We start from the raw sequence: 24,575 nt of genomic DNA on the forward strand, positions 1-24,575 counted from the left end.
ATATCACCCCTTAGTCATCTCTTTTCTAAGATGAACAGTCCCAGTCTTTTTAATTTCTGTTCATATGGACACAGTTCTATATCCCTAATAATTTTTGTTGCCCTTCTCTGTACCTTTTCCAGTTCTAATATATTTTTTAGATGGGGTGACCACGCAATATTCAAAGTGTAGGCATACCATGGATATATAGTGTCATGATGATATTTTCTATCTTATTATCTATCCCTTTCCTAATGGTTCGTAGCATTCTGTTAACTTTTTTGACTGCCACTGCAAACTGAGTGGATGTTTTCAGATGACTATCCACAATGACTCCAAGATCTCTGTGAACTGCAGACTCATGGACCCGCCACTGAGAATATCCTAACCTCTAGACCAGCGTTTCCCAAACTTTTTTAGCCACAAAACACTTTTAGCTTATTACGGAACACTTATAATATTATTTTGTAGTCGTTTGGTTTTCAAATAAAAAATTGCATTATTTATGCTCAAATATATTTTATTTTATAAAACAAAGCAAAAATACAAATTTACAATAACTTGAACTACCAATTTCTAACTGGAAAGTGCGTATAAAGTAGTACAAAAATCAAGTAAAAGAGTCAAAATTAAAAACAGTGTTCTACTTTAAAAAAAACCTGTTTTTATATATACACAAACACCAAACAAATTAGATTTTTACTAGGAAAATCTATTTTTATAAACAGAAATACAAATTTGGATTTAATAAGATTGGTGTTTCTGCATTTTTCTATCACAAATTCGCTTAATATTAGGAATAATGCTGGAAAGTTGAATCCTCATGTCAGGCACAGCATCAAGTCTATTCCTATATTTGGTTTTGCATGAACAGTGTGGAGCCTAGCTGGGTAATTATATTGAGAAGTCTTTTCTTCCTATTAGGCTGTTGGTGTAAAGACAGTTGTTCTGTTAAATTTTGTATATGCACCTAGAGGCCTTGGTAATCAATGAAATTTATAAATAAACAGATAAGTCACGTTTTAAAGCTGCATTTGCAGGAATGTCTAGATGCATTTGTCAAACATATTTTCTCAGAAGCACAAGTTGGCTCATTTAAGTTATGGAGAATTTTTTTTCTCATCATCAAATAGTTTCACTTAGCATTTCTATCAGGTTTAATTCTCTTCACATATCTTCATTTTTAGATAATTCATAAGTAGAATTGAGAGTGCTGGAAATGACCAGTTCCAAAATCAGTTTTATTTAAATTTTGAAGGCCTTATTCTCTGCTCATATTGGAAATCAGGAGTAACTCCATTGAAGTCAATAATATTAGACTGGTGTAAAACCAGTGTAAATAAGTGGAATATCAGGCCCTGAATGTTTAGTTACAGGACAGCTCTGATGGAAACTGGAAGCTTTCAGCATTGTTTGTATGTTATATTTCTGGGCTGGTGGAAGGTAGGCTAGAGTATTTGCCATTCTTCTCATCTTGCATGCTGTATCAAGCTACCAGTCAGGCCTTTTTAATCTTGTAAACTTTCTAGCTCCCACCCTTTTATCATTAGCTTATTGGTAATTTGGTACTTATATCTTGGAATTGACATTGCCACACATCAATTTATCAAATGCAAATATTGTGGAGCTTTGCTAATGAAAAAGTCACTTCTCCACCTTGAAAATAAATGTAAGTGAAATTAAGAGGATAAACCTAGAGATACTAAATTCCAGATGTGAAGCACCTGTTTCTATTTGTAGGCATTGGGAAGATAATTCTGCCAGTTGGATAACTGGGAACAGTTATAGTTGTTGTTGAAGGAATTTCAGAGCAATTCTGCTGCTCTGGCCAGGGCCAGCTCTAACTTTTTTGCTGCCCCAAGCAGCAAAAAAAAGCGCCCCCCCGCCGAGTCCCCCCGCCGAGCGCCGTGCCGCCGGAACCCCCCACCCCCAGCGCCACACCCCGCGCCGCCCCCCCGCCGAGCGCCACACTGCGCCCCACCACCCCAAGATTGGCCGCTCCTTACCAGGTGCCGCTCCAAGCATGTGCTTGGTTGCCTGGTGCCTGGAGCCAGCCCTGGCTCTGGCAGAACTTGTACACCAGTGTCACCTCTGATCTCACACAAACTTTCAAAGACCTGGCTTTGCTCATCCTATCTTCACATTAAAGTCAAGAGTCCATAACATTTTTGATCCCACAAAGTCAGTCATTCAGAAAGAGTAAAAGAAAAAAATTGACCAGTTGTTTTTGAGTTCATAAGAAGTAGGTGTGGGAAGTATTTGAATCTCATATTTGTAGTCTTGGCTTCAAGGCTGCCAGTTGTTCTGTTTCAGCAAGAAAGTCCTTACAAGATGCTTGAATACTCCCTATGAATGAAACATTAAAAGATACATTCCCATATAACAGATCATGCTGTAATATTGGCAAATGTGCACTTATTAAAATAGAACTCTCCAATATACAAATTCATTTGTCATTCTTGAATACACTATGATGCCTTTAAAGAAATATATTCTGCATCTGCAGCAGGTAATGTAACTTCTTAGAAACAAACAGGTGTATATCTAATTATAATGGACATTGAAAAGATATAGTAACAATATGCCTTATTAGCTGTGGCAAAGCAGTGTTTTACAGATGAAAATAACATGAGTATATTAGTTTGCATAGTGTTTCATTGTTATTGAAAAACATTACTGTATTACAGTTTGTATATTATTTCACTTGTGTTAAACATGTGTGGTCAAGAATCAAAATTGAAATGTCCCTTTTGAATCTGAGACTTCTTGGGAATGTGATACTCAGTATGTAGTAAATGTTGCCAATGTTCACTTAACAAAAGATTAAACTATGGGCCAGGAGAATTTAAGAGTTCCTTAGTATATGTTTTCCAGTGTTACTGAGACCAGGTTTTCTGGTGTAAAAGCTATTTTAAGGAGTTTCAGCTAGTTCTGAGCTGAGGTGTTGATTGAATAACATTTGAATATTGAGAAAGTCTACTGAATTATACTTTTGACTGTAGTGATTGTTGCCTGAATTTTTGAAGTCTTTTCTGTGTACTGCCTCTTTACATTTCTAAGAACTATGTCTGTCTGCAAAGACAGCAGCCATTTTGTTCACTGAATTTCTGCACTCTGTTATGGGAACGGCAACATCATTGTGCTCTGGCAAATGTCTCATTTGGTGGTGCTGGAAGTGGCTGCTCTTTTCCTTAGTCTGAAATAAGTCAGTTTAGACTGAAAGTACATGTTTATTTTCTTTGTACGTAGTGAAGTAATGCTTAATCTCTGAAATGTTTAGAAATCAAAGTCATGGCTGATCCTGAACCAAACACAAGAGCATTATTTCAGAATTACAGATATTTATTTGTATAGCTGTAAAACTAACGGTCTTTCTTGACCTGACAGTCCTTGGTCTAGCAACCATGAAAAAATCTAAAATGCCCTGAAATGATCTTCAAGCAATTTTTTAAAATTAGGATTCTGTATTACTATCACATACTTTTCCTAAGAAAATGTTTTAAAAAAACAGTTGTTGCAGATCAAATGCATTCTATTGACATTAACTTTTCAGAAGTGCTTTAGTGTTCCTATTTTCGTTATCACAGAAGAAAGTTCTTCTAATTCATTCTTTAGCTACAGATGGCTTGTTAATGTGGTCTTGTGGTTAATGATATTATGACAGTAATATTTTCCAACAGCAGACTTCAACGGAGAAAGTGTGAAGAAAGCATTTGAATACAGTAATGCCTCACTTAACATTGTACCGGTTAACATTGTTTCATTGTTACGTTGCTGATCAATTAGAGAACATGCTCGTTTAAAGTTGTGCAATGCTCCCTTATAACGTCGTTTGGCAGCTGCCTGCTTTGTCCACTGCTTGCAGGATTCTCTGGAAGAGGAGCCCCTCCTTGTGGGGATTAGAACCAGGGGGGGCCGGCAGCCCCCCCCCATCAGCTCCCCTGAATTCCCTGTAAGGTATGTGGCTCGGCAGCTGCCCAGCAGCAGTTCAGGTTGCCCTCCCACCACTGCCATGCTGCTCCTGCCCTGCCCTCTACCTTGGAGCTGCTTGCTGGGGCGGGGGAAGGGGTGTTAATATCAGGATGTCCCCCTGCCACCCCCCCCGCTCTGTATCCCCTCTCCACAAAGCGGAGGAGGGGGACAGGGCTCAGGGACAGAAAGGAGGAAGCTTGCTGGCAGCTGTTGCTTTCTGGCTGATCTGCTTAAAAGGGCAACGTACTTGAAGTGGGGTCAGCGTACTTAAAGGGGCAATGCATGTCTCTCTCTCTCTCTCTCTCTCTCTCTCTCTCTCTCTCATGCACGCACCCCCCAGCACTTTGGAAAGTCAGCACCTGTGCAGCCGTGCATGTGCTGTCAGGAGGAGGGAGTGGTGCACTCCAGCTGGATAGCGTGGGCTCATCATCATGTTCAGTTTTTGCAGGGAAGTGTTTGCAGCTACTGCCCTGCATCTATTGTTTCCTCCCTCCTGCCTCAGTCCATGCTGCCTTGTAGAGTGTGAGGTTACATTAACAACAGCGTATTAACCTTTGAGGGCTCAGCCAAGTGCTAGTTCATTATTTAGCAGCAAGGCAGTCCCTGGGAAATATTCCACCCTCTTACTCCACCACCTCAACCAAGCTTCCCAATCATTCATTGCTGTGTACCATATTAAACTGTTTGTTTAAAATTGTTTAAAACTTATACTGTATATGTATATAATGTCTTTTGTCTGGCAAAAATTTTTTCCCTGGAACCTAACCTCCCCTGTTTACATTAATTCTTATGGGGAAATTGGATTCATTTAACATCATTTCATATAAAGTCACATTTTTCAGGAACATAACTACAATGTTAAGTGAGGAGTTATTGTAGTTTGATCATTTAGAGTTCCATCCTACATGGCACTGAGGACTCCCACTGAAATCATAGAAATGTAGGGCTGGAAAGGACGGTGAGAGGTCATGTAATCCAGACCTCTGTGCTGAGGCAGGACCAAGTAAACCTAAACCGGGGATTGGCAACCTCTGGCACACGGCCCGTCAGGGAAATCTGCTGGCGGGCCGGGACGGTTTGTTTACTTGCCGTGTCCGCAGGTTTCGCCGATCACAGCTCCCACTGGCTGCAGATCGCCATTCCAGGCCAATTGGGACTGCAGGAAGCAGTGTGGGACAAGGGATGTGCTGGCCGCCGCTTCCCGCAGCCCCCATTGGCCTGAAATGGTGAACCACGGCCAGTGGGAGTTGCAATCAGCTGAACTTGTGGATGCTGCGGGTAAACAGTGGATTTCCCTGACGGGCTGTGTGCCAAAGGTTGCCGATCCCTGACCTATAGCATTCCTGACAGATGTTTGAAGGTTTTGAAGAACAGGTTGGACAAAGATGGCGATTCCACAACCTCCTTTAGAAGCCTATTCCAGTGCTTAATTACCCTTACAGCTAGAGAGTTTTTCTGAATATCTAACCTAAATCTCCCTTGCTGCAGATAAATCCCATTACTACTTGTCCTACCTTCAATGAACATCACCATCCTCTTTATAACAGCCCATAGCATATTTGAAGGCTATCAGATCCCACCTCAGTCTTCTTTTATCACGACTAAACATGCCCAGTTTTTTCCTCATAGACCAGGTTTTCTAAACCTTTTATCATTTTCATAGTGCTCCTCTCTCCAATTTCTCCATATCTTTTTTTAAATGTTGCCACCCAGGACGGAACACAATACTCCAGCTGAGGCCTGACCAGCACCAATTACCTTCCGTGTCTTATATACGAAACTCCTGCTAATACACCTGAGAATATTAGTCTTTTCTGCAGCTGCATCACATAATAAGAACATCACTGACCCAAGTTCCCTCTAAGCTGCATGGCCGTGCAGCAGCCTATCAAGGGCCGCACAGGCACTCAGGGCTGCGGCAGGGAGAGGCACCTTTCCCATGGCCCCAGCCCTGAAGCTGCCACAGCAGGGAGAGGCAAGGAGAGATGCTCTCCCCCTGCCCCAGCCCTGGACCTGCCATGGCTGGGGAGAGGGCTGGGGAGGCCTCTCTCCCTGCCACAGCCCCAGGGCAGCCTGCACCCCAAACCCTTCATCCCCAGCTGGAGCTCTCACCTCCCCACACCCCAACCCTCTGCCCCAGCCCTGAGCCCCCTCCTGCACTCCGAACCTGTCAGCCCCATCCCTGCCACACATTACCTCCATATTGGTGCACATAACAAAATTCATTCTACACATGCATAGGAAAAATTAGAGGGAACATTGTCACTGACTCGTATACAATTTGTGATCGACTACAACCCCCAGATCTTTTTCAGCAGTACTACTGCCTAGCTAGTTATTCCTCATTTTGTAGTTAGGAAGAAAAAATCAAATGCACAAGTGTAGTACGTTGTATTTATCTTTACTGAATTTCATCTTGTTGATTTCAGACCAACTCCAGTTTTTCAAGGTAATTTTGAATTCTAATCCTATCCTCCTTCGTCTGCCTCTTGCTCTTAATGTATCTATAGAACCTCTATTTACTGCCTTTTATGTCCCTTACTATGTGTAATTCATTTTCTGCCTTAGCCTTTCTGATTTTGTCCTTATATTCTTGTGCTGTTCTTTTGTACTCATCCTTCACAATCTGTCCATGTTTTCACCTTTTGTAGGATTCCTTTTTGATTTGCAGGTCATTAAAGAGCTCCTGATGGAGCCATATTGGCCTCTTACTATTCTTCCTATCTTTCCTTCTTATCAACATAGTTTGCTGTTGTTCCTTTAATATCATTTCTTTGAGAAACTGCCAGGCCTCCTGAACTCCTTTTTCCCTTAGATTTTCTTCCCATGGGACCTTACCTACCAGTTCTGAGTGTAATATCTGCTTTTTTGAAGTCCATTGCCCTTGTTCTGCTGCTCTCACACTTTCCTTAATCTATCATTTCATAATCACTTTTACCCAAATTGCCTTTAGATTTGCAGCCAGTTCCTCCCTGTTAGTCAGATAGTGGTGCCAGATCCTCTGCATCAGCTACTGCAGGCTATGGACTCTACTGCTCTTGCATCCTCTTGTAACCAGTGGGCCCCAAATGCTTTCCTCCAGACCATCTTATTCAAAGCCCGCAGAGACTCTACCTCCCCAACTGCCTGAATGGCCTTTCTGCTCTTCCCCACCAATGCAGGGCTATTGCTGGGCTTCCGTAATGTAGAGGGCCTTCTATTGACCTCCCATAAAGTAGTGAATCTTGCCCCTTGTGTCTAAATATTGCTGAGGTCTGAAATCCGTTTGGGATGCACCTTACCATATATGCTGCAGTATCTAGATACGACAAGAGTAAATGGGGGAGTGGAGTAGAAGGCTTAGTTCAGAATTTTCCTAAATATTAATGTAATTCAGATGCAAAATTGGTCTTTGAAATAGATTTACATCTAAATGTAAATAACACAGATAATGTAAGTGTAGACCAGTGATTATTTAAAACCACACACAGGAAATGCAAGACTAAGAATAGGTTTTTAATGAGCTGTATACTGTACTGCATGTTTAATTACATTGATTCTTTCAAAAATAGTAATAATGCTTAGTACTTTTATAGCACTTTACATTTTTTGAAGTGCTGTACAAACATTTGTCACTCATTAATCATTGCTAGGTAGTAAAACTATGATATGAATAGTTACTGCATCACTGGCCCTTACAAGTAGAGCAAGAACAAGGGCAAGATGTGAGAGCAATTTGTGTGTGATTAAACCTAATCTGTGTGGCATTTGGCAAAAGACTGGAAACAAGTTGGCTGGATCTAATAGCATCATGTAAATGGATGAGGACAAAGCTAAAAACTCATTTCCCCTCTCCCCACAATATATCTGTCTATCCAAAAGTTTAATATATAAAAAAGCGAAAGCCAACAGTCCTTCCTGCTCTGAACTCAATATTAAAAAAGGATCATGAGAGAATAAAATCCATGAAAACAGAACCAGCATTTTTTTAAAATTGAGACACTTGAATACCTGATGTATTACACGTACTGTACTATTGTTCTGATTGTTATAATTTGTGTACAACTGCAAACTAAAGCTTTCTATACTAAAACTTCTGTTTATTCTTCATATAATAGTATTTTGCCTTTATTAAGCACCTTTAATCTCAAAGTACTTCTCAAATTTAACTTTCCAGATGATGTCATGATATCCTCTCACACTCAAGATTCCCCTCTTGGGGAAGGGATCACTGTTATTAGGAAGAGAAAAGTAACAGTAAGGGGAATTTGATTATTAGAAATATAGATAGTTGGGTTTGTTATGACTGGGAGAACCACATAGCGAATTGCCTGCTGGGTGCAAAGGTTGTGAACCTCTCAAGACATTTAGACAGACTTTTGTGCAGTGCTGGGGTGGAGCTTGTGGTTGTGGTATATGTAGGTACCATGACCTAGCAAACGTTAGGACAAAGGTCCTGGAAGCCAAATTTAGGTAAGAAATTAAAGTCCATTATCTGAAATGTTTCCAGTTCCATGTGCAGGGTCAGTTAGACAGGCAGAACTGCAGAGTCTCGAAGCATGGATGAAATGACGGTGTTCAAAGGACGGATTTAGGCTTATTAGGAACTGGGGAACCTTCTGAAAAGGAGCAGCCTGGAAAGATGGGCTCCATCTAAACCAGAACGGAACCAGATTGCTGGTATGTAAAATTAAAAAGGGGTAAGACTGTACAAGCCTTGGCTGCTTATTGTAGGGTTCCTGAGTTGGAACCCAGTGTAGAGGGTGGGCCTGGGTTCCCCTACCAGCCACTGGGAAGTGGCGCAGGGCATTGGAGACACCAGCCAGACAGCTGGTCAGGAAGGACTTTGATTTCTCTGGAAGGGGAGGACCCTCTCTAATATCTGCTGATTGTTACAATAATAGGAAGCAAGAGTTAGAGCTGTGGTAAAACTCCAACAGGCCTTGCAGGGGGACAGATTGTTTAAACCACACTGGAGAGGCAAAGATTAGTGAGGGAATAAAGCTGCAGTGGCAGAACTGAAGGGGCACAGAGCAGGAGGAATACTGGAGAGAACTGAACTGGGGTGACCTGAGAGCCAGACACAAGGGAACTGGAACCAGGACAGGGAAAACGCAAAAAGGAAGGAGAGAATTAAAGGGAAAACAGTGATTTATTGAGAAATTAGAGTAGGTGGAGATCTATGAACAGAAAAGTGGAGAGAAGATAGAATTTGGAAGATAAGGCCCTAATCCAGAAAAACATTTTTAGCATGTCAGTAGTCTGATTTAGGGAATACTGACATGCTGAAAGTTAAGCCCTTGTTTTATGTGCTTTCCTGGATCGGGCCTGAAAGATCATACTGAGAAGTATAGGAGAGAAGAGTAAGACAAATTTGGGGATGAGGGGAGGTGTATGAACAACAGAGAGACTACAGGAGTATAATGAAGTTACAGAAAAATAAAAGTACAGATCGTTTAAAAAAAGTTTTAAAAACAGAAAAAATTACACACACAAAAGCCTTAAGAAAAATATACAGAAAGAAAGAAATAGCAGGGGAAAGAAAAATTACTGTATTGCCTGTGTTTTGCTTTCTGTTTTACTTAACTAAGCCCACAAATTTTTAGTAATGATTAATTCCCAGTCTCAGCTGCCACAACATCTGCCTTCAAACTCCAAGTGTTAAGTAATTATTTGTAAACTAATTAAGTAATGTGATTAACATGGTTCCTAAAAAGAGGTGCATTTTACACACGTTGAAAAAGTAGAGTCACACATTTTGAACATTTTCCACACCTTCCCTGGTTAGGATATTTTAGAAATTAGGTGTTAAACAGTTGTTGTGTTGCACACTGCATGTAGCTTGATGGATGAAATTTATTTTATAGGTTAAGAACATAAGACTACTGGGTCAGATCAATGGTCCATCTGGCCCAGTATCCTGTCTTTTGAAAGTAGCCGGTGCCAGATCCTTCAGAGGGAATGAACAGAACAGGACAATTATTGTGTGGTCCATCCCCTGTCATCCAGTCCCAGCTTCTGACAGTCAGAGGTTTGGGGACACTTAGCATAAGGTTGCATCCCTGACCATCTTAGCTAATAGCCATTGATAGATCTACTCTCTGTGAACTTATCTAATTTTTTATAACACAGTTATACATTTGGCTTTCACAACATCCCCTGGCAATGAGTTCCATAGGTTGACTGTATGTTGTGTGAAGAAGCACTTCCTTGTATTTTAAACCTGCTGCCTGTTAATTTCATTGGCTGACACCTGTTTCTTGTATTATGTGAAGGGGAAAATAACACTTCCTTATTTACTTTCTCCAGACCATTCATGATTTGGTAGACCTCTATCATATCCTCTTTTAGTCAGCTGTTTTCTAAACTGAACAGTCCTAGTCTTTTTAATTTCTGTTCATAGGGATGCAGTTCCATACCCCTAATCATTTTGTTGCCCTGTTCTGTACTTTTCCCAATTCTAATATCTTTTGCCAGAAGGAGTAACCAGAACTGCACACAGAATTCAAAGGGTGGACATGACAGATTTATATAGTGGAATGATGATATTTTCTGTATTATTATCTATCCCTTTCCTAATGGTTCCTAGCATTCTGTTAGCTTTTTTGACTGCTGCTGCTACTGCCTTTACCACATGGGTGGTAAAGGCAGTGGAGCTGCAACGAGCTTGTCCAGAGGCCAGAGCATTTAATCCACCCTGCAAGGCTGATGATTAGGTGTGTGGAAATTCAATCAGAACCTCATTCTTTTGTCCCGGCTGGGGGCTCCATGTGTGACTGAGCACTCAGCTTGAGGAGAAGCAGGCATGCATCCCACTTCCAGAAGCAGGACTGTTTCCATGCATGGCTATATTTGTTCAGTGCTGTTTGGCACTCCAGGCAGAGGAAGTAGAGAAGGGATATCTGCTGCTCTTCCCAATGGCCTGGGAGGCTGGAACACAGAGCCTTGGAATCCATGAAGGTCAGCTCATATGTGGGAGACTGAAAAGGGAACAGATGTTCCTCACTATCGTTAGATTTTTCTGATTGTTTTCACCAGGTTGTTAGCAGTAAAGTGCAGCATAAAAACATATTCCTTTTTTTATTGGGAGTGTATGTAACAGAAAAAGCAGTCACCAGTAGCAGTATATGATTTACTGGGTTAGGACAAAGGTCTTGCCTGCTGAGACAGAAATTGTATCACAGGAATTCTTAGTAGAGACCCTAATGCCTTTCTTCAAAGGTATTTAGTCACTGGTATTTAGTCCTGGGGTTAGGCATGTAAATCCCAGTTTTGGCTCCAATGTAATCCACAAAACTCTGGCCAAACTGTGTAGGTGCCTGAACTCACTTGGCACCTATATTTTTCAGGGTAATATTTTCCTAGGGGCCTATGTTTCTGCCTTTGGATATGTACATTGCTGCCTCACTCAGATGCCCAGAGAACTAATCTCCTGCCTAAGCCCCTGAGCAATTCACAAACCAGATGAAGACAGGCTATGTCACATGCGGGACCTAATCCAGTAGGCGAGCTCAGAGGCTGCCTGCTTGATTGGGTCTCATTCAAAACGCAGCTAGAGAAAAAGCCCATTTTATAACTTTTAGCTCAATTGTTAACAGGACTCACCTGGGATGTGGGACACCCAGTTTCAGTTCCCCTCTCTGCCTAAAGTGGGGAGAGGATTTCAGCAGGGTCTCCCACCTTTCAAGAGATGCTCTAACCACTGAACTATGGGTTAGTCTGATGTAGGGCTCCCTTAGTCTCTCTTTTAGGGTACATCTACACTACAGCGGGGAGTCGATTTAAGATAAGCAAATTCAGCTACGTGAATAGCGTAGCTGAATTCGACGTATTGCAGCCGACTTACCCCGTTGTGAGGACGGCGGCAAAATCGACTTCTGCCGCTTTTTGTCGGCGGCGCTTACTACCACCTCCGCTGGTGGAGTTAGAGCGCCGATTTGGGGATCGATTGTCGCGTCCCGACGGGACTTGATAAATCGATCCCCGAGAGGTCGATTTCTACCCACCGATTCAGGCGGGTAGTATAGACCAGACCCTAGAAGTTGTTGCACTGATGAAAGAGAGGTTGAAGCAGCGGGACTGGCCCTGGAGTCTACCACCTCCCAGGGCCGTTTGTCCTAACCACTGAACTACTGAATCATTCCCATTCTTTTACAGACCCAGTGACAAAAGTCAGTCGACCAGCTATCTGTCTATCTGACAAAAGCTTTCATTAGTATTAAATTTTAGTAAATATTCAGCTACACTGTCAAGGAATTTGTCCAAGAACCTCCCCCCACCAATATCCTTCTAGCACTATGCCAGTAGGTGCTGTGTCCGAGACTGTCCACTAAGGGGCAACCCACTGCAAGAAATACATTTTAGATGAGCAGTTTGAACAAACTTCTGCAAACTTCCCCAGCATCTCGGGTTGCTCCGGGGTGCGTATTTCCGTTGCTCTGACGCTGTCCTGAGTCTGGGGTCGGATAGGAGAAAGCAATTCCCCCCCCTGAAGTGGGAGGAGAAGGAAGAAAGAGAGGTTCTGCAGCAGCAAGAAGCTTGGATTTAACTGCTCACTTTCACAGCACAAACACATTAGCTGCCTTTGGATCTGGGCTGAAATAAAAAGTTTCCTGAATGACTGGCCCGTGCTTGAGGACGGGAAGTGAGACGGAAGACTCTCCAGCTTGAATTACTTGCTGCTGGATGGTATGCTGTGTAGTTTGGACCGCATTCCCTGCAGATGAAGTGTTAGTGGCAAAGGCACATTGCTAGCTGCGCTGTCAGTCTGCTTGCACCCTCCAGCCTGTCTCCTTTCTTGGCAGCAGCATCCCTGGGCTGTTGGTCACTGGCCATCCTTCCTCAGAGGCAGGAAGTCAGAGCCAGTGGGCCTGATAATGACCACACAACTAGGCAACGTGATTAGCGCTAACCGTGATGAGCAGAAAATTAAAGTCAGCAAGATTGACAAATCTTTCTGTATTTTTCAGGCCCAGTATCTGAGCCGATTCCTGGAGAGCACTTCCGTGCTTGCGTAAGGGAGGGGAGAGGGTGCGGGTGTCATCCGTTTTCTTGCGAAAGGATTCTGCAAAATGCTGCACGGACAGCGTGTGCAAAGGGGTCTTGTTTGGTCCCGTTAACTCTCCTCTTCCCCTGTGCAGCATTTCTCCGCACTGTTATTTCTGCTCTTTCGAAGAGGCGGGGGGAGACACTGCTGAGTAAGGCAGGGGGGAGAGCGAGAGAGAAGTGCTGCGATCGGGTTACAGCGAGCCATGGGGGAGCAGAGGAGGGGCCGCTTGGCGAGGAGCAGCAGCGGGTCAGATGAAGTGCTGCAGCCATCCCTGGGGGGATCTGTTTTGCCTCGTTCCCCTGCCCGCTGGGCCAGCCCCGTGGCTTCCAGCGAGGCTTGAATACGCTAAGCCGGCTCCCCGGATGCGCCATGCCCCATCCCAGCTGCTGATCGCACACAGCGGGTGGGGGGAGACCCCAGGAAACAGGTGCCCTCCTCTTCCTCCAGCTCCATGCTGCCGGGATTGCTCTCTCACCAGCATTCACCCGCGGGACGCCTGTGCTGCAAGGACAGGGGGCTGGCAGGCGAGGGCAGAGGGAGCCCGGCGGCCTGAACTTGGCCGTGGCCCCGCTCTCTGACGGCCGGGTGAACGGGAGGAGCTGCACCCCAGACTGCTAGAGGCGGTGACTCACTTGCTGCCTCCAGCGCTCCCCGCTGCCGCCCTGCGCGGCCGCGGCCGCCGCCGCCCTGATGGCTCCAGTTGACAGGCCGCTCGCTGGGAGCCGGGGCCGCCATGTGCCGCGGTGGCCTCTGCTGCGGCTCTAGATGCTCCTAGGGGCGTCCCGGTTGTGCGCGCCCGAGGCAGCCGCAGCGAAGCGCGGAGCGGAGGCGCGGCGGGGAGGCGGCGAAGCGGCGGCGGCGGAGGAGGCGATGGACGAGTCGTCCCTGCTGGACTTGCTGGAGTGCTCCGTGTGCCTGGAGCGGCTGGACACCACGGCCAAGGCGCTGCCCTGCCAGCACACCTTCTGCCGCCGCTGCCTGGAGAGCATCGTCAGCTCCCGCCACGAGCTGCGCTGCCCCGAGTGCCGCATCCTGGTGGGCTGCGGGGTGGACGAGCTGCCCGCCAACATCCTGCTGGTCCGGCTGCTGGACGGCATCCGCCAGCGGCCCCGGGGCGGCGGTAGCGGCGGCGGCAGCCCCACGGCGCAGGGCAGCGCAGCGGCGGCGGCCGCCGCCCCTGGCAGCGGAGGAAGCGACTCGGCGGGGTCGCCCGCCTATCATCCAGCGGCGGCCACCGGCTCCCCCAGCGCGGCCGCCGCCAGCCGGAGCGCCCTGTTGGGAAAGGTGGGTACAAACCGCTGCCTCAGCAGCTCTGCAGCGCCCGGGACACGGCCCTCGGCCCCCAGCCCTGTCGCTGGTCGGGGCACCCCCCAGCCCGCCCCCTCCTCAGGCCACCCGGTACCCCGAGCCCTCTGCTCTGCCCCCTCCTCAGAGTTCAACTCCCCACGCACCCAGTCATCTGCCCTGCCTGCTCCTCGTGGACTCACGCATTTCCCCTGTGTCCCTGCACCCTTACCCCACTTCCACACACCTCTCGCCCTGTTTACTCATTCTCTAGACTGCACCTGTTTCCCTACACACTCACCCTCTCTCGGACACCCCTTCTTATAGCAGTGATCGTGCAGATACAAACTTCATGCCATACAGTCCCTTGTTGCTCACATACACGCTTTCGATCCTCGCATTTCCCTGTCCCCTGTATCTACACACATCCCTACCCTCAATCCCCCTGCACACAGCTTCTTCCCCTTCCTCTTTCTCTCCCTGTAGAGGAGGAAAGAATCTGGTTAATTATTCCTCATCTCAGGCCATTTGGGAGATTATTGCTGTTTCATTTATGTTTATTGTTGTTGTTTTTTTCAAACTAAGGGAGGCTTTGAAGTTAGTATTAAGAGTACATTTGAGAATCTCAAACTAAAGTTCTCAGTGGGGGAAGGACAAACTGTCAGTAGAGAGATTGGGAAAATATTACTTTGGCTGTGCTGTTGCCAAGGTCTTGGCAGTGTGTGTTAGGGGATGGTTGTTGCTTGCATGGACGTTTACATTCCAACATGGGAAAGTATGTTGTATTTCCCTCTGTATTGGTATTAGTTTATATAGATTGCAGAGCTTGTTTTCTGTGGCAATTGGTCTTGTTCATTGACTTAAGACTTAAAAACCAGCCTTTTCTCTGTCACTTTGCCTCATCATTTTAATGACTGGTCTCTGAGGATAGTTTTTGAGACAAGAAAACATAATGGTTACTAAATGTGAAAGATGTAATCAAAGAGTAAAAGGGCCACACACATTCTGAAATGTTTAAAATACATACTGCATTATGATTTCATTTTTTAAAATGTAATGTATTTCAACAGGATATCCCATGTTAAACTTGTCAGTTTGGTTTGTCTCTGTAATTAGATTTCCAGGTACATGTGGTGTTCTAAACTTTGTCAGATTCCAGCCCAATCTATACACATTTTAAAATAGTGACATGACTTGTAATCATTGCTGTAGCAACTCGCTGTTTAAATGTGCTGAAAGTAGGTGTCTTTTAGTGTGTCACACAGCACACCATCGCGCTGTTGTATAAACTAAAATTTCATACAATGACTTGTTTCTACTGCTCTATATACTATACACTGAAATCCAAATACAATATTTATATTCCAATCTATTTATTTTATAATTATATGGTAAAAATGAGAAAGTAAGCAATTTTTCAGTAATACTGTGCTGTGACACTTTCATATTTTTATGTCTGATTTTGTAAGCAAGTAGATTTTAAGTGAGGTGAAACTTGGACTCACATAAGACAAATCAGACTCCTGAAAGTAGTCTAAAAAGGTTTAGAGCCACTGCTATAGGGCATAAATTTAGAACAGCCCTGAAGTGGCTCTACATTACTTCAGAAACCAGCATGGCTCCCAGACTGAAGGGCTGCAGAGTGGGTTTAGTGCCGCTTTTGTTCAGTTCCTCCATCTCCACCATGCATATCTCAGCTGCCCCCATGGGTGCTGAAACAAGTAGTATAGTGGGGGTGCTGAGAGCCATTTAACCAAACTGTAAACTGTTTATAATGGAAACCACTTCAAACCAGAGGGCGCGGTAGCACCTCTAGTTCCAGAACCTATGGCTGCAGCTGAGGATCTAGTGCTATCTCTTTCTTCTGTTATGTAGGAGAAATGAGTTAGGAAATGTTTACTTATTCCACTAGCACTGCATTTAAGGTTTTTCTTCAGTTTTTGAGGTGTGGTAAATAGAATTACACATGCACCTTCAAAACCATTCTTACTATTAGAACAGTTTATTTCTGAGTTTTAATCATTTTGCCACAAGAGAATATAAATCAGTTTATATAAAATTTAAAATGTATGTATTATAAATTATAGCATACAGTTTTCTTTTTTACTAGAAAGTACTTCATGTCAACTGTCTAATCTTGCTCCCTTTGAAGTTAGTGGCAAAGGATTCATTGACATAAATGGGAACAGGATCAGTCCCTACAAAACATTTTATATATCTGAGGTAATAAAATTCAGCATAGCTCTTTTTTTAAAGGACTTTAGAAAAGAGGCAGTCTGAAGAGCAAGAGTTGCATCTTATCTCTGATGTCATATGTAAAGATATATTTAATTACCTCTGAATTCTATTTGAACAGCATTTTAGTATACTACCTTTTGGATATGAAAGGTCAGTAGTGAGATTTCTTGTGAAGTTTTGGACTTCTAGTCCAGGGGTTCTAACAAGAGATTTTTTGGTGGCCTCACAATGCGGTCACCAACTCTTGCTGGTGGCTGCGCTGACAATTTTTCCTAAAATACTTAATTAACTTTAGGAAAAACAAATAAATATGCATGTATACATGTCCAAATCATGTAATTTATTGATGTTGGGTTTTTTTTTTCAGACTCAGTAATAAAAAAAAATGTACAGTGGTCTCTATTCTTTGCTGGACCTAAACAGAATAGAAACACAAATAAGTGTTTTGCATTTTCTTGTCTTGTTGTTGTTGTTGTTTCTTTTGTTTTTTTGGTTGCGTTTTTTTAAAAATTTGCTAGATAGTAAGTCTGCTGCTGTGAAAAGTGATATTTGTATGTTTGTTAATATCACTTTTCACAGCAGACTTACTCAGCCCCGGCAAGTCCTGGGACAAATTAAGCCCTGGATGGGGAGGTGGGCAGCTAGGCCGTGGGGCCCAGGGACAATGGCATGGGTGGGGAGCCTGGGACCAGAGCCAGGAACCAGAGCCTGCTACTGCGTGGATGAAGCCTGAAGCCTGTCCCCCCGCCCCTGGGAAAGTGGGGAATTCACCAGCTGCCTGCACCTCCAATGTTTGTGTCACCGGAGTGGGGCAGGGTGCCCACCCCCACTGGTAGCCCTGGGAGAGGGGCCACTGCTCCCACCCCTTTCTCCCAATCACAGCCCAGGAGGCTGTGGCCACAAGAAAAGCCCCTGGTGGCTGCACGTGGCCACAGTGGCCGCATTTGAGAAACACTGCAATGGGTATTTCAATGTGATATTCTTTGGGACCCATGCTAAGGTTTTGAAGTTGTGCCTTCAGGAAATGATGGGAAATTCCATGAATTGTTTTCTATAAATGCAGATTTGGAACCTTATGGTGAAGTATGTTTGGGAATGCTTTGGGGATGATAGGTACTTTTAGTCAACTGTGTCCACATGCTATATGATATTCAGGTATTTAATAATTTCACAATTTAAAGAACCCAATTTTCTTTAAAAGGCAACTGTTCTTTATTTTTGTAGATACTTTTAATAAAATCTCAAACTTAGGCTTGATAGTTCATGATGTCAGAGCAACTCATTTGAGATCAGATGTTAAAGATTATATAGTTTAAAATGTTTATAATCATTAGATCATTTTAAAATATGAAAATTCCCATGATCATCTGAATGTGTGTTTGAGTTGGAAATATTTTATACTTTTGGACTTCTATTCCGCAAAGGGATTCACATGGGACTGGGAGGATCCTTATGGCTGCATGGATCCTGTTGCAAAACCAAGCTCTGAATAAGGCTCTATAAACATGTAATGAAAAAGACAGTTTCTGCTCTAAAGAACCCACAGTCTAAATGAAGACAAGACCTATGTTTGTAACACACAATGAACTGTGTGGTAGGGAGGGGAAGATGAGAGTCTCTGGGTAACTGTTACAGGAACACCTGAGTATATAGGTTGTGGGCACAATCAGAAGGGATTGAGTGCTAATTATTAATATAAATGAATAACTTTCTAACAAGTCACCTCCCTAGCAATTAATGTGATACACTGTACAGTAAGGAATCTTTCAATGTTCAGTAACACTGTTGCATTCTAATGCTGATCACCTTGCCTGACCAACCTTTTTGGGGGGCATTTTACACACAGTTATGGTGCTTCCTTGAAACTTTTTATGCATGTGAATTTGGTAGAAAGTAATATTGCGCCTAACACTTAATCACATTCTAGCTTTTATGATTAACGACTAGTTTTCCCTTGCTTCCATTAATGAATGTCTGAGCAGAGTGTTTCCATGAAACTGTTTGTTTAGCCTTTTGAATGACCTTACAGTTTTATCTATGAAATCAATGCAGTGTTCCTGATCCTTACAAGGTTCATTACAGTGAAAGAAAGTCTGAACTAATCTCCTTTTAAAAAAAGCAGCAGGGGAGAATAATCCTCCTTAAAGCTGCTGATACAGCTGATTGCCAAGCTTTCCTGAAAACAAAATACAGCATCTCTATCTGTATTAAACAATAGACGGTATAAAACTGCTTAGAATTCGACTTTCTGTGATCTCACTGTGAAGAGCAGATATCATTTGGTCTTCTGGTATAGCCTTTAGAGAGACAAGGTGGGTGAGGTAATACCTTTTATTGGACCAACTTCTGTTGGTGAGAGAGACAAGCTTTTGAGCTTACACAGAGCTCTTCTTCAGGTCTGAGTGTGTCACAGATAAATACAAGGTGAAATGGATTGTTCAGCGTAAGTAGTTAACACATATTACAAGGGACCATTCAAAGTGAAGTGGCTTGTTAACACCTCTCCAGTCATAGAGAGGAAAAGAGGCGGGGGGGGGGGAAGGCTGGGGGTAGGAGGAAAGTTAGTGGGTTGTAGATTGTTGTAATAAGCCATAAATCCAGGATCTCTGTTCAGTCCATGATTTTTAGTGTCTAGCAGAGTTCTGTATTTAAGCTCCCAGGTTCATCTTTTGAAGGTTTTGTGCAGGTTTCCTTTGAGGATGCGGACTGAGAAGTCAGAGTGATCACTTTGTGAAAAATGGTCACCCACAGGTGACATGGTGTTTTTGTCTTTTATCATTTTTCCTGTGTGAGTTCATTCAAGAGCACAGTGATTGTCCAGTTTTATCCACAGTAGTTGTTACTGGGTTATCACAACATGTGGTGTACTTCATCCAATGCACTAAATGGCCCAATAACAACTATGTGCGTGAAATGAGACAATCAGTATGCTCCTGAATGAACTCACACAAAGCTCTGTGTAAGCTCGAAAGCTTGTCTCTCTCACCAACAGAAGTTGGTCCAATAAAAGATATTACTTCACCCACCCTCTCTCTCTAATATCCTGGGACCAACACGGCTACAATAACATTGCATACAACAGTTACAGCCTTTGACAGCTTGGCTGTCTTGGAGGATATTTTGAAATAGTTTCTTATTTCAGCTGTTGCTTTAGATTTGTCACTCTCTGGTATCAAATGCAAATCACACTATTTTTACAGTTTAATACCTTCATATCTTGGGAAGTGCCGTAATAGAAACGAGGCATTATCAATATAGTTTTTAGTTAGGGAAGAACAAAATTTGCAGGTGAAGAATAATGACACAGAGCCCAAGGTCAGTTCTGTCAAACTTCACTCTTGTTTAGAAGATGTTCAGATTGATATGTTAGAAATGTATGCTTGATGTGTATTCTCTCAGAATTTTAATTAACCTTAAAATAAAGCAAAAAAAACCCAGCTAAGGCTTTGATAGAGAAGTCTATGCTTTAATATATACATGTTTAATTTCCCACAAGCGTGGTGTTGTCGAAGTGGTATTTTTCAACTTCAAAGTGGGTGTTGTAAAATGTGTAACATTTTGGCAGAACTTTGGGTTCTGTGTGTTGCTTTATCCCCTCTTTAGCAAGTATTCTTTTGCAACCTTACAAATATTTAGTAACATTTTATTAAGAGTGCTGAAATATAATTCAACAGGGAGTTGTTACGAATATGTGGATGTTCTATTCTTTATTCTAAGGATAAGTCAAACCCTGGAAATATTTCAGTTACCCAAGAATATATGGTTTGGATCTGCTTATAAACATTAAGATTCTAAAGTGTTTTTACCTGAACTAGATACTTCAGATTCTGTTCACATGTGTGCGACCTTGGACTAGTCTGTGCCTCAATTTCAGTGTGGAAAAACACTGTATATATCCCCAATTTTTAAAGTGTTTTGATATAATCAGATTAAGATGTTGTGTAAATGTAAAGTTGTAGTATACAAAGGTTTGGAAGCTGAAAGCACATTGGAAGAATAAGAGGAAGTTCAGAAACTGTTAGAGTGCCTGGGGATAAAATAGGAGGCTAAGAGTGGTTTGTAATGGTAGGAACATTAGATACAAGGTTATAATATATTAGCTTTTCTGCTTCCATTACCATGTAGAACTGTGTTGGGAATTCAGGATCTATCAAGAGTAAATGGCTCCCTACATCCCTAAGATAAATTTTTCCCCATTTTTTAAAACAATTCATAAAGTGTGTAGTTTAAGATCTTTCTGGTCATACTAAGATAACACACTTGAGACTGTGGAACTCTCGCAGGAACTAAGGACAGTTACAAACCTCACCACCTTCTGCTCTAAGTCAAGGCACACTTGTACATAAACCCCGTTCACCCCACCTTCCGAAATAAAACATAGCACACACTATTCTCCCTCTGAGGAGAGGATGAGAGAGAGGACAGACCACAGGTGACAGATGTTAGTCACATTGCTTAATGCACTACTAGAAGGTGCTCAGATAATATGGGGATGAGGGTGGTATAAGAATGGCATCTCAGCTGGTCTGAGTTAAGCAACTGATGTATAGTATTTTCCTTATTTTTCATTGAATGCTTCGTCTATATATCAGATTAGGGGAGGAGGGATATTTCACCTTTTCAGGTGCAGAGGTCTGCAATTTACAAGCCCCGGCACCTAAGGGGAAACTCGCTGCCCAGAGCTTTTCTGAAATTCCTGCCAGTGGAGGGAACAGCTTTAATTTGTGGCCAGGGCTTCATAGTAGCTTTAATGGTAGAAACTTCCTAGGAGTGAAGCAGCACATTTCTTAGGAGCCCTATCCCAGGCCAGATCATCTATGTACTTTCTAGGCCAGTGATTCCCAAACTGTGGGGCGGCACCTAGGCCAGCCCCCTCATGGGGGGTGGGGTGGAGTGACCGGTGGGAAGGGAATGCCACCTAGGCCAGCTCCACCCCCAGGTCAGCTCTGGCCCCAGCCACAGTGCCGCTCTGCCTCTAGGCCAGCTTTGCTCTCATTCCCTCTCCACCTCTAGCCCAGCTCCGCCTCTAGCCCCAGCTCCTCCCCCATTCCCAGTTCTGCCCCTAGCTACACATTCAGCCAAAGCTCCTATGCTGAGGAAGCCTTGGCTGTGCAGTAATGGGGGGAGAAGGGGCGTGGACAGATTCTGTTACTGGTAAGTGGAGGGTGTGACAAGAAAAGTTTAGGCACCACTGTTCTAGACTGCAGCTGGCCAAACTTGGGTCCACTGTGGAGTGGAGGTTGCAGGCATTTTGCACTGCTATGCTTCCCATCTAGGTGGACTTTTCACTACTAGGGGCCCAGAGCCTGGGTTCTGCAGGAGAAAGTGAATTAAGCCAAGCATTTACATGTCTGAATTTTAGAAGATCATGTTTATGTAGCCTAAACCTTTTAGGAGCAATAGAGAGAAAAAAAGCACATGCATTGTCTTAATATTGAAGAAAACCCTGAGTCCAGCTTTTTAGGTATCTAATTCATGAAAAGGGTAGCATCACACTTCCTAATAATATCTGATCAGCTGATACACTTTATCTTTCTGCCTCTGATTCATATAGTTTTGCTGGAAACCGCCCTGAATTTAAACAAAAATGTAATTTAAATCTCTCAACTTGAACCTTTTTGATTGTACCCGAAAGACATATTTCAGCACAGGAAGATTAAAAAGTGTCTTAAAGCATTTTTTAAAAAAACAGCAAGGAGCCCTAGGGTTTTCATTTACTTTTCTATGTCCCAACCCCATTAAAGAAAGCTGTATTATCAGAAGTGTGCGCATGTTAGAGGAGATGGGAAATGCTAGGGAAATGCATCAGATGAATTTATAATATAGTAGATTGTTATATATTTAAGAATGTCACTGTTTTCAGTTGTCAACTTTAAGCCCATTACGTCTTGCAAAAATCAAATAGTTTGTTCTGTTTTACCAACTTTCAGATATTGCTATTATCTTTTGGTAACTAGCTAGAGAAATGTTTGATGAACTATTGAATATTTGACTTTTTCATTGGTGGAGTTAGTTCACTTCAGATTGGAATCACTAATAATGGCATGAGTCAAAGTGAACATAGAGTAAAAAGATGACTGAGGAAGGGACTTCGTGCAATGACTGTAGTGGATTCAGAACTATTATATTCATCTGTGAATCAGTGACAACAAATCTAACAGATACCATAAGTGATGCCTTCGGAAACCAGAGCCACTGACATGTTTGAGCATACAAATAAAGTATTTCAAGTATGTCGAACAATACCAATATTAAAGAGAGGGCTACTCTTTGCTGTGGGTAAAGTGTGACAGATGTGGTGGGTGACATGATATTGTATGACTGACAAGAGCTTAAATACTGTCCACTTAACCAATGCACAGCATTCTTTCGCAATGATTCAAGGTTGTATATATCACTAAATGTAACAATATTTAGTTACTCTTGTTCAGTAATTAGCCACTCAAAGATAAAATACATAAGCTTGGAAGAATGTTAAAAACCTGTGTTCTACCCAAATTCTAACTCTGGTAATTCATCCCTTTCTGTCCTAAACTGTTGTATAGTTTTGCTGTTTTCTGTTCTGGGAGGCAGCATGGTCTGGTTCTTAAAGCTTGGAACTGGGACGTAGGAGATCTGGGTTTATTCACAGCTCTGCCCCTGACCTTGAGGAAGTTGCTTGAACTTCAGGTTCCCCTTCTGTAAACTTGGGATAATAATGCTTACCCACCTCTGCTACCCCTCTAAAACCTGTACCCACCTACAGCGATTTGAGATCTTCAGACGAAAGGTGCTGCATAAGTGTAAAGTTGTTATTAAAGAATTTGGGATCATATGAGATGAAAAAGTACTCTCCATATTGAAGATATTACTATTATTTTCTGTCGATTGATAAAATTTAGTAGAGTTGCCTTTTTTGCTTCTGGGGCACACTGGTATAGCATATAAATATTCCAGTAACCTATATATAAGGGTGTGTCTACACTGCATGCTTCTTTTGGCAGCATATAACATACATACCCACAGTAGGGTTGTCAATTTTGGTTGGACGTATTCCTGGAGGTTTCTTTGCATGACATAATCTTTAATTAAAGATTAATCTTTAATTCCTGGAGACTCCAGGACAATCCTGGAGAGTTGGCAACCCGAATATAGCCTCCCTAACACAGGAATAAATAGCAGAATAGCCTGTGAGGCACAGTTTAGGGAAATAGACATGCCAGAAAAGTGTGGGTACTCGAATATGCACCCTACCCACTCGCCACTTGCCTAAGCTGTGCCTCCTTGTCTACACTGTTATTTTTACCACTGTAGTGTCCTGTTACCTTCCTCGTGCTGGAGCCTTTCGCTGCTGCATGAAAAGACTCACCCTGTGACCAAAGTCTCTGGCAGGGGAGAGGCAATGGGGAAAATGACCCATCTGCTGTCTCCCTTCTTCTAGAGCCTTTCGCTAACATGTGTTGCTACACGCTGCCATGTGGACGCAGCCTGCTTTTCATTGCACCATATCGCACTTGTACCCTACACACTGCCACAAGTGGTATGTAGTATAGACATAACCTAAATTCCGTAGCAGACACAATATTCCTTGTTTCTAATCTTAACAGCTTGTACACAGACGTAACTCCTGTTGTTGGCCAGATGCCCAGCAGGTCAAGCTCTGTAGATATGTTGGCTTTTAGTGTGCGTGTGTGTGTGTCTGTTTTTGGCAGGTCAGTGAGGCTATCTGTTTGTGATACAATCCTGCCCTGACAACAGAAACCATGCAGTTTATTGACCAAAATGGCAACATAAAATATTAAAACACTGATATATGTACATTTGTGTATAGATTACGTAGACTATCAAGGCTTTTTCTTACCATCTAGAACTATTTTATTTTACTATCTCATCATTTTAACCTAATCCAGTTATTGGCTAAATCTTTTCTGAATCTCTCCTCCCCCCCCGCCCTCCTTTTTCTAAAAGTGTGCCTGGCTCCCTTTTGAATTGAGCCACACTGTTGTACTTACCTCTGTCACTAATTTAAGCTGTTTGGTATTTCAGACTTTCTCTGTGTAAAGACACTGCTTAAGTTGCAGAAAAAAAATCTTTA

General features: G+C 43.0%; 1 protein-coding gene across 3 annotated transcripts in view; it reads left to right on the forward strand.

Moving 5' to 3' along the window:
- The first annotated feature begins 12,343 nt into the window (after positions 1 to 12,343).
- SH3RF3 (SH3 domain containing ring finger 3) overlaps positions 12,344 to 24,575 on the forward strand; it is a 378,424-nt gene continuing 366,192 nt past the window's right edge. For 2 of the 3 annotated variants that reach the window (XM_034758087.1, XM_034758088.1), the window contains exon 1: positions 12,344 to 14,263. In XM_034758087.1, coding sequence (XP_034613978.1) covers positions 13,745 to 14,263 — 519 coding nt within the window. In that variant the 5' untranslated portion in view covers positions 12,344 to 13,744. The remainder of the gene's footprint in view (positions 14,264 to 24,575) is intronic. The other variant, XM_034758086.1, reaches the window with a different exon arrangement.

The sequence above is a fragment of the Trachemys scripta genome, chromosome 1 (assembly GCF_013100865.1).
Source record: "Trachemys scripta elegans isolate TJP31775 chromosome 1, CAS_Tse_1.0, whole genome shotgun sequence".
Lineage (NCBI taxonomy): Eukaryota > Metazoa > Chordata > Testudines > Emydidae > Trachemys > Trachemys scripta.